At 37.0% G+C, this 10,342-nt stretch overlaps 1 protein-coding gene across 1 annotated transcript; it reads right to left on the bottom strand.

The window, feature by feature from the left end:
• Nucleotides 1-950: 950 nt before the first annotated feature.
• Nucleotides 951-1,922, bottom strand: LOC129543560 (putative olfactory receptor 2W6). Its single transcript, XM_055406754.2, has one exon. The coding sequence runs from the start codon at nt 1,920-1,922 to the stop codon at nt 951-953; it is 972 nt and encodes a 323-aa protein (XP_055262729.2).
• Between the last annotated feature and the right edge of the window lie 8,420 nt (nt 1,923-10,342).

Here is a 10,342-nt window from a genome sequence, read left to right as displayed (position 1 = left end):
TGGCGTCACCGACTCGATGGACATGAGTTTGAGTGAACTCCGGGAGTTGGTGATGGACAGGGAGGGCATGCTGTGATTCATGGGGTCGCAAAGAGTCAGACATGACTGAGCGACTGAACTGAACTGAACTGAACTGATACTTACCACATTTCATAATTATTTATATATCTGTAGTCCCTGATTTGGAGAGGGCAACGGCAAGCCACTCCAGTACTCTTGCCTAGACAATCCCATGGGTGGAGGATCCTGGTAGGCTGCAGTCCATGGGCTCGCTACGAGTCAGACATGACTGAGCGACTTCACTTTCACACATTGGAGAAGGAAATGGCAACCCACTCCAGTGTTCTTGCCTGGAGAATCCCAGGGACGGCGGAGCCTGGCGGGCTACCGTCATTGGGGTCACACAGAGTCGGACACGACTGAAGTGACTTAGCAGCAGCAGTCCCTGATTAATCTTGTAGGTTTTAAATGTATGCATTACATTTTATTTATGTATATTTATTTATCTGTCTCCTTATCATTTATCCCTGCTGCTGCTGCTGCTGCTGCGTCACTTCAGTCGTGTCCGACTCTGTGTGACCCCATAGACAGAAGCCCACCAGGGTCCCCCGTCCCCGGGATTCTCCAGGCAAGAACACTGGAGTGGGTTGCCATTTCCTTCTCCAATGTGTGAAAGTGAAAAGAGAAAGTGAAGTCGCTCAGTCGTGTCCGATCCCTAGCGACCCCACGGACTGCAGCCAACAAGGCTCCTCCATCCATGGGATTTTCTAGGCAAGAGTACTGGAGTGGCTCGCCATTGCCTTCTCCCATTTATCCCTACTTCCTATTTATTTACAGAGTCAGTACTTAGTACAATTCTTGGTACATGGTAAACACCCAAGAAGTGCTCTTTGAATAAATGTGTTGATTGATCTTCTTTTGGGAAAGGTCAATATTATTTCTTTAACTTTCTACACTCTGATTTTTACATTTAATTCATGACTTTGCTGGCCATTTTTGTTAATCCACAATATTCTCTTTACTGCACTCTTTACATCTTTGTTTCTTAAAGTGTATATCAGAGGGTTAAGGCTGGGTGTGACAATTGTGTAAAAGAGAGTAAGGAACTTCCCCTCATCTTGCGAGGTACTAGTATGTGGCTTCATGTACATATAAATGATTGTTCCATAAAACAGAGATACTACTGTGAGGTGGGAACCACATGTATTAAGGATCTTTCGCCACCTTGCTGCTGACTTGATCCTCATGACAGCTTGAGTGATAACTCCATATGAGATGAGAATTAGTGACAGAGGTACCAGAAGAAATACTACTCCAAGAGCAAAGACAACAACTTCAATTACTTTTGAATAGACACAAGCCATCTTGATTAATGCTGGCATCTCACAGAAAAAATTATCCACCTCCCGGTGCCCACATCTTGGCAACTTCAAAGTCAATGAGCAAAGAATTAAGGCACTGCCAAGACCACCTAACCAGGCAATCAACACCATCTTCTGGCAAAGCTCAGGGTGCATTATTACAGTGTAGTGAAGAGGTTGACAGACAGCAGCATAGCGGTCATAAGCTATCACAGCCAAGAGAAGACATTCTGTGGCTCCCAAGTCAAGGGCAAAGAAGAATTGGAGCACACATCCTCCATATGTAATAGACTTTTTTGGACCCCATAGATTTACCAGCATCTGGGGGATAATGCTAGTTGTGTAACAGAGGTCCACAAAAGACAAATTGGATAAGAAGAAATACATGGGCGTATGGAGCTGGGAGTCTAGGTAAGATACAAGAATGATAGTTGTGTTTCCTACCAGTGTTATAATATAGAAGATGAAGACAACCGCAGAGATGATGTGTTCCAACTGGGGCTGATCAGAAAAGCCCAGAAGGATGAAGTCTGTTCTGGAACTTCCATTGCTGGTTCCCATTGCTCCTTTTGAAAAACTAGTAAGCTTGGTAAGAAAAAATAGTGTCAGCCTTAGGTAGAACTAAAAGCCTCTGAAGTTTGTCATGAATATCCAAAGGTCACTTATTTGCATGCTTTCTCCCATTTTGGAACACCTCTTAACATATCTGCTGTGTTCATTTCCCCAAATCTCTACATATTTAATCATATCAAGTGTAGTTTTATTTTATTTTTGCCATGCCACGTGGCTCCCAGGATCTTAGTTCTTTAACCAAGAATTGAGCCTGGGACCCCAACAGTTAAAATGTGGATCCTAACCACTGGGCAGACAGAGAATTCTCCAGAATGCTTCTAAAAATACTTTTTGACCACTGAGTCACACAAATATTTTTCTTACAAAGCTGTTGAGCTTAAGGTAAAAGTTAAATGACATTTTCCTGGGGTAAGCTCTACCATTTGCTAACAATCACTTTCCATATTCACTTCCAAATGTCTATATCTCAACCTTTATAATCATAATAATAATTATCATCACAACCAGCATCCTCTTCCGCTTTTCCTGATTTTCAACATTACACTGTTGTTCTTGTATTAATTTTGATGTTCTTTACTATCCTGCCCTTTTTTGGTGAAATGTGTTTCTGGTGCCAGGAAAAAAATCCTTTTTATTAACCTTTATTTACATGTACAGATGCTATAGGTTTCTTTGAACACCTTTATGAATCTTATTACGCCATCTCAGCAGTCTTATTGATTCGTTGCAGAGTTAAAGTTGGCAACCCACTCCAGTACTCTTGCCTGGCAAATCCCATGGATGGAGGAGCCTTGTTGGCTGCAGTCCATGGGGTCACTAAGAGTCGAACACGACTGAGTGACTTCACTTTCACTTTTCACTTTCATGCATTGGAGAAGACAATGGCAACCCACTCCAGTGTTCTTGCCTGGAGAATCCCAGGGACAAGGGAGCCTGGTGGGCTGCCGTCTATGGGGTCGCACAGAGTCGGACACGACTGAGGCGACTTAGCAGCAGCAGAGTTAAAGTTGAACCAATTCCAGAAGGCTTTGGTCCCCTCATACAGATGGTAGCTATCTGCATTAGCTCCTATTTACCTGTCCCTTCAGCAAAATTAGCAAGGCAGTTAATTGAAACAAAAAGTTTATTAAACAATCAATGAGTTATTTTTCCCCATAGAATTTACTAATTGCATGAGTTTATCCTCTGGTTGCTTTGGAACTCTATAGGTAAAACTATCACCTAATTTCAATTCTAAAAGAATACAGATAAGGGATACAATTATATCAGTCTTACTTTGTCTGGATACGGTATCATATCATTAAACAGATGGAATGTCTAATTAGTTAGTTTATGAATTTTTTAATGTATATAATCTCTAACCGTGATCTTCAGACCCAAATGTATACTTTGCATTTATAGTGTCTTTGGGTCAAGGAATAATAACCTATTTGTTACAATTATAGTAAGATAAGGTAAAGATAAATTTCCTTCAGTATATCATTTTTATAAGCATTTTAGTTAGAACATTATATATTACAATCATGAAGAAAGAACTGTTATTATTAAGTAGTATGAAATAGAGGTATAGTCTTTCTCAGTATAAAATGGAAATTTAATTTAATTATGAGCGTCCCGTTTCTATGGAGTAGATGTCAGACTAAGTTAAGCATATTGCTTAAGAGCACAAGTTCTTAACTCAGAGTGCTTGGGATCAAATTCCAGCTTCACCACTCGGAAGCAATGTGTCCTTGGGCAGTTTATTTAACCTGTCTGTATACTAGGTTCTCTATGTGTTATGTGAAGGGAGATTGTGAAGGTTAATATTTGTTAAGACACTTGGAAGTGAATCCTTCTGTGGAAGGATTTCCAATGAAAGGCAGGAAGCCTTCGTTCACGTTTAATTCTAAAAATGAAAAGCTATATTCACCTACCCCCAAATCACTGTTACTCTATCTATCCCTCATTTCCTTTGTTTTTCATGTTGGTGATTCACCATGTGGTCTACAACTAAACTGGAATGCTTAAATATTTTTTTGGCATGATTGTTTGGGTGCACAATCATACTTATGTACACAAAATTACTTTCAAATACAGTGTACAGATTGAAGCTATAAGCTTCAGAAGGAGGAGACGACTTGGTTTCCAAAATGACTTGATTACAGAATGCACTTGACTTTTTTTGACCATTTCAGGTTGGGATAGTGTTGGGAATTAAAAGTCCACAGAATTTTAGAGTTGAAATGAACCTCAGGCACCATGAATCCAGCCTTCTATCCTGCATGGGAAATCCTTCCACAGGAGGATTCACTTCCACTCCTATTTTCATAAATTCAGTAACAGGAAAGTCATTTGCACATGAAGCAGCCTCTTTCCTTTAAGCACTGTCTCTTACTTACTTCTTATGTTGAGCTCAAAGATGCCTCTGTAACATCCAGGCACTGGCTCTTTTTCTTTTTTCTGGAAATAAATACAGAATAAGTCGATTTGACATGACTTTACAAAGGTAGTTTTATTAGAAAATAAAACATATATACAGAAATAAAAATAAAAACTTGGTGAGCTAAGGTGAATATTTTTGTAACTGATACCCAGGTCAAGAAACAGAATGCTGCCAGCCACCCCGGGAGCTTCTCCTTGTGCCTCATTCCAATCATAACCCTTCTCTGTCCTTGAAAGTATCCACTATCCTGATGTTTATAGTAACCGCCTCCTTGTATTTTACTCGTTTAATTACTCAAATGTACATCTGTAGACACTATTGTTTAATTTGGTTCATTAAAATTTTTTATATTTCTTTTAAGTCTCTTTTAATATCAAAATCTATTGTTAAATATACACTTAAATTTATGTTCCCAGACCAAGTGCATAGGTCACTGAATGATCTTTAATTACTATGCTCCTCTGGTTGCTATCCATTGGATGCACCATGGTTTATCAAATGCCTCAGAATAGTGAGTTTAGAAGTAAACCCAGTGGACTAGGTGTGCTACACTGTTGAAGAGAATAGTGACAGTCTATGATTTACACAATGTTTCTAAAATATGTTGGCCAGTTTCAGCAGGTGGAAAATGTTACAGTCTTAAGTTTTGGATTATATAAAGCCCCTTGTTAGAAGTGCTGTCAAGACAGGAGTTATACTTTATGTAATTTAATCTTGTGAACCCAAATATAAGACTTCATTTTATGCTTTTTGATATTTTGGTTTAAGCTTTGAAGTCTCAAAATTTAGATATCATTTTAAATTTAAAAGTCAATATGATATAAAAAAGAGACTTAGAACATAAGTTGAAGAAATGGATGTTAAAAAGAGGCATGCTATATTTTAATTAAAACTCACTTTCATTTTTCATAGTATGAACTTCAGTTTCTAATAATGTAGCATAACTTTACATTTTACTTTCTTCAGTGAAATCTAAGACAAATGAACCAGACATATTTAAACATAACTTGAGTGTACACAATGATATGGAGATAAAACTGCTGCTGCTGCTGCTAAGTCACTTCAGTCATGTCTGACTCTGTGTGACCCCATAGACAGAAGCCCGCCAGGCTCCTCCATCCAGGGGATTTTCTAGGCAAGAGTACTGGACTGGCTTGCTATTGCCTTCTCCCAGGCGATAAAACTAGATACATAAAATTTCATAGTTGTCTAAAATTTTATAAAAAATGAAAAGATATTGAATGGATCTTTTGTAACTGTAAAGTAAGATGTACATTGCTGTAACTATACAAAGCCAAAGCAGAAAAATACAATGTAAAGTAGTTAAGACTCTGGACTCTAGATTCAGACCATCAGTTATGGTATTAGAACACCCTTCAGCTACTTTCTCACTGTGTGAACTGAAGCAGCTAATTATTGTCTTTAAGCCTGAGTTTCCTCATCTGAAAAATAGTTATTCTAGAGCACCTGCTATTGGAGAAGGAAATGGCAACCCACTCCAGTGTTCTTGTCTGGAGAATCCCAGTGACGGGGGAGCCTGGTGGGCTGCCGTTTATGGGGTTGCACAGAGTCGGACACGACTGAAGCAGCTTAGCAGCAGCAGCAGAGCACCTGCTTCATAGAATGGTTTGTGAGGATAATTAAATGATATATTGCATATAAACTGTTTAGTAAGATGCTCAGCATAGAGAGCATTTACTAAGTTAAAATATTCACTAACTGCTTTTGTTGAAATTTAATATAATCTTCATTCCTGAGAAGGAATTAGTATATTAGGGTTTATTTTTATCTCACGTATCTGTCACATATTTGCTTTTATGTTATACTGAGATCTAACATCTGTGCTACCTAGGATTTGTTTTCTACTCCATGTCTTCTGTTGGAGATAGCAGCGCATACTTACCAGAAGAAAATAATATTAGAACGATATTATACTATCATGAGGGTAGAATTCACAGTTGTCATGCTCTTATGTAGTCCAGATGTACTCCTGTGCACACTATGATGATCCTTCATTTCATTGATAATTCAGAAAAATTGTTTGGCAAGTCACTCAGTCTATGAAATATTGGAATAGCCACTGGTTTCTTATACTATTAATAACATGACAATCACATTCATATTTAAATACAACAGCTGAACTGAGATTAAATAGAGGTCTCTATCTAATGTGGATTGGAGAAAAGCTAGATGCAGGACTGGTTGAAGAGTTGAAGAATTAGGTTTTGTTAAATGTATTTTTGATAGTATGTTTGTAGTCTTTTAGTGTATACTCTTGTTAAATGCATTTGTAGATCAATTTTTGCCTAATTAAACAAAGAGAGTGCTATGTTGGTCTACATGTAGTACAAGAATCGTAATGATGTAGCAGGGAAATATTTATGTGCAGTTTTAAAGGCTACTATGTGGATGTGATTTAGACCTTGGGGACTGGTGCCTCACAGAGGTGATTAACAAATCTTTGACTATGGTCAGAATCTTATCCAAACAACAATTTTACCAAAATTTCCCTTAAGACTTTGGCATCTATCTTTTCATTTCTATTTAGATTTCTTCCATGGAAATTAATTTTAGAGGTAAATTTTTGTGTTACATTAATTTACTATTGAATATTATAAATATAATGTAAACCATATTTATTAAAATAACACATTTAGTTGAAATTTTGTTTATTCAACAGGTAAGATATCAGTGCAGTTGGAGAAATCTGGGCAATTGTTGTTTCCATAGGAAATATTTGATTAAAAAATCACTGACTAATTAAAATTCTAGGTTCATGAGCCATATAATCGTTTCATTTTCAGTAAATTAAAGATAATACTGTGAATACATTTCAGCCTGCCATTCTGTTCAAGAGGTGAAAATTTACTAATAGCTTAGAACTGCTTTACAGTGTCCAGTCTGTCTTCCTGCATGATTCCCAGGGGAATCATGGTCTTGAATTTTGTGTTCATCACATGCTTACATTAGGATATAATTTATACATTGACACACTCCCCTACATATGTGCGGAATGTCTAAATAGCCTGTATTTTTTCTATGTGCAACTTTGCAGAATTTGTCTATTAGTTCTTAGAGCTTTTTTTTATTAGGTCTTTAGGATTTTCTATATCAAAAATCATGTCATCTGCAGAGACAGTTTTACTAGTCACTTTCTGATTTGGATGCTTATCATTTCTTTTCCTTTTCTAGGACTTCCCAACTATATTGAATGGAAGTGGCAAGAGTGGCCATCATTGTCTTGCTCTTGACATTAGAGGAATAGCTTACAGCCTTGTACTACTGAGTATGGTGTTTGCTCTGGGCTTGTCATATATGATTCAATGTCTTTACTACTAATTGGTCTGTTAGATTTCCTACCAATATTTCTTTCTAATTCAATCTTGGTAGGTTATATGTTTTTTAGAAATTTACCGTTTCTTCTAAGTATTCCAATTTATTGGTGTAGTCTTTTTTTGATCCTTTGTATTTTGTGTGGTAGCAGTTGTAATGTCTTTTTCATAATTTTATTTATTTTTGTCCTCTGTCTTTTTTTGCTGATGGAGCCTGCGATGCATTTAGTAGGAACTGCATCTTTTTGTTGCCCTCCAAGAGCCCAAGCTGCTGCTTTTTCAGGCTCTTCGTTCCTCACGGTCACCACTCCCCACGAGCACATCTTGCAGCACATCTCAGCATACTGAATACGGTGAGAAAGAAGTCTGTTTGTTTGTCAGTGTCTTTGTTGCACAGCTAGGGAAGCCGGTTGCTCACTCAGGTACTCTCACGTTCTCCCAGTGGAGAAATCACAGGCTAAGGAAGTCTCCTTTGGCACTGAGCTGTGACACCTTGGAGGAGAGGTGATAGGTAGTAAAGTAAAACTGTTCTTAACCTCATCAGTGTGTCCATCTTGTATTTGTCTCTGCTCCAATGATGTGCTGGTACTTCTCACTGGACTTCCAGAGTTTCACAAAGGCAGTGTTGTCTGTTGGTGATTGCACAGATCATCCTGAATATGCAGGAACCTTAGAGTATGGCTTGCTTTTCTAATTTCTTAGTGGTGTCTTTGGAAGAGACAAAGCTTTTTTTTTTTTTATTGGAGGCTAATTATTTTACAATATTATATTGGTTGGTTTTAATTTTAAAAAGTTCAACACATGAATTTTTCTTTTATGATTAGTCTTTACCTACTCTAAGCTTATGAAGATATTTCTCAATATTTTATTCTAGAAGCTTTATAATTTTAGCTTTTTTTAGTCAGTGATTCACTTCAAGTTTTCTGTATGGTGTGAGGTGGAAGTTGAACTTCAGTATTTTCTATAGAATATCCAGTAATTTCAACACCATTCATTGAAAGATTATCTTTTTCTTATTAAATTTTGACACTTTGCAAAAAGTCAGTTGACCCTATACATCAATTTCTGAGCTCTCTATTGACCTATTTGTCTATGCTTATGCCAATACTGCACTGTCCTGATTGCTGCAGTTGTATAGTAAATCTAGGACTCAGGTGATGTCATTCCTCCAGTTTTGTTCATCTAAGAAGATTTGGGGATAGTGTAGGTTTTTGCATTTCCATGTCAGTTTTACAACCAGCTGGTGAATTTCTTTAAAAAAGTTGGTTGATTTATTGGTTTCCTATTGCTGCTGTTACAAACTACCAAAAACACTTAGTGGCCTTCAATAGCAAGAATTTATTATCTTACATTTTTGGAGATTGGAAGTCCAAAATGGATATCTCTGAGAAAATCACAAGGTGTTGGTGGGGTTGCATTATTTTCTGGAGGCTCTAGGAAAAATTCATTTTCTTGCATTTTCCAGTTTCTAGGGGCTGCCATGGTCGTTGGTGTATGGATTCCTTCCCTCTTCGATCTAGGAATGGCCAGTCTAGCCTTTCTCACGTTGATCACTCTGACATTGACTCTTCTGCATCCTTTTTCCTTCATTTAAGGATGCTTCTGGTTGTATTGGGTCCATCCATATAATTCAGAACACTCTCCCTATTTTAAGATTTCTGATTAGCAGCCTTAATTCCATCTGAAACTTTAACTCTTTCTTACTGCATCACATAATATATTCACAAGTTCAAAGGGATAGAATGAGGACCTCTCTGGGGGAGCCATTATTCTGCCTACATTGTTGGAGATGTTTTGAATCTGGAGATCAGTTTGGGGAAAATTGACATTATAACAGTATTATGTCTTCCAATCCATGAACATGGTCTAGCTCCATATTTTTTTAGGCCTTCTTTGAGTTCTCTTAGTGATGTTTAGTAGTTTTCAAAGTAGAGGTCTTGTACATCATTCATTTAAATTTATTCTATTGAAAATGCTATTGTAAAAAATAAAGAAAATGCTATTGTAACTGCTATTATTTTACACTTTAAATTTTCAATTGTTTATTGCTCATATAGAAATACTCTTCAGTTTTCAATTTTCATCTCGCCTTCTAGCCACCATTCAACTTCACTAATTAATTCTTGTTACAGTCTCTACTGCAGTTTTAAATTGAATTTGTGTTTATCTTGTTCCTGAATTCAGGAGGAAAATATTCATTATTTCATTATTAAACATAGTGTTAGTTCAAGCTTTTTTTTGTAGCTAGTCTTTACTAACTTAATTAAACACACTGAAACAGAGAATCTGGCTGACACTGCCATCCAATCTGCATCTTGACAACCATTAATCTAGAGATGAAATACTGGCATCTTTACATCTTCATTTTCTAGAAAAGAACACTGCAGAGAATGGTCTCTACCTGCCTCCCCCTTTAAATTCTTACATGAATATATCTAATATATATCTAATATATTTAATATTTTCACTTTCTAGCCCTTATAGTACTAGAAACCAGACAGTGGGATGCTAAAGTGGATTCTGAGTACGAATCAACAATATCGTTCACATACTGGTAACAATTTTTCTTTAGTCTGTTGGTTCTTGAATATTTGACATTTTCATTGATCTCTTGCTTGACTGCATTAATTCTGAAAAATTTAAGAAATTACATG

This window comes from Moschus berezovskii, chromosome 23 (assembly GCF_049115385.1).
Source record: "Moschus berezovskii isolate FMDL1 chromosome 23, NW_MosBer_1.0, whole genome shotgun sequence".
In the NCBI taxonomy this organism is placed as follows: Eukaryota; Metazoa; Chordata; class Mammalia; order Artiodactyla; family Moschidae; genus Moschus; species Moschus berezovskii.
The sequence above is the reverse complement of the archived record's forward strand: the minus strand, read 5'-3'. Positions and strand labels throughout refer to the sequence as shown.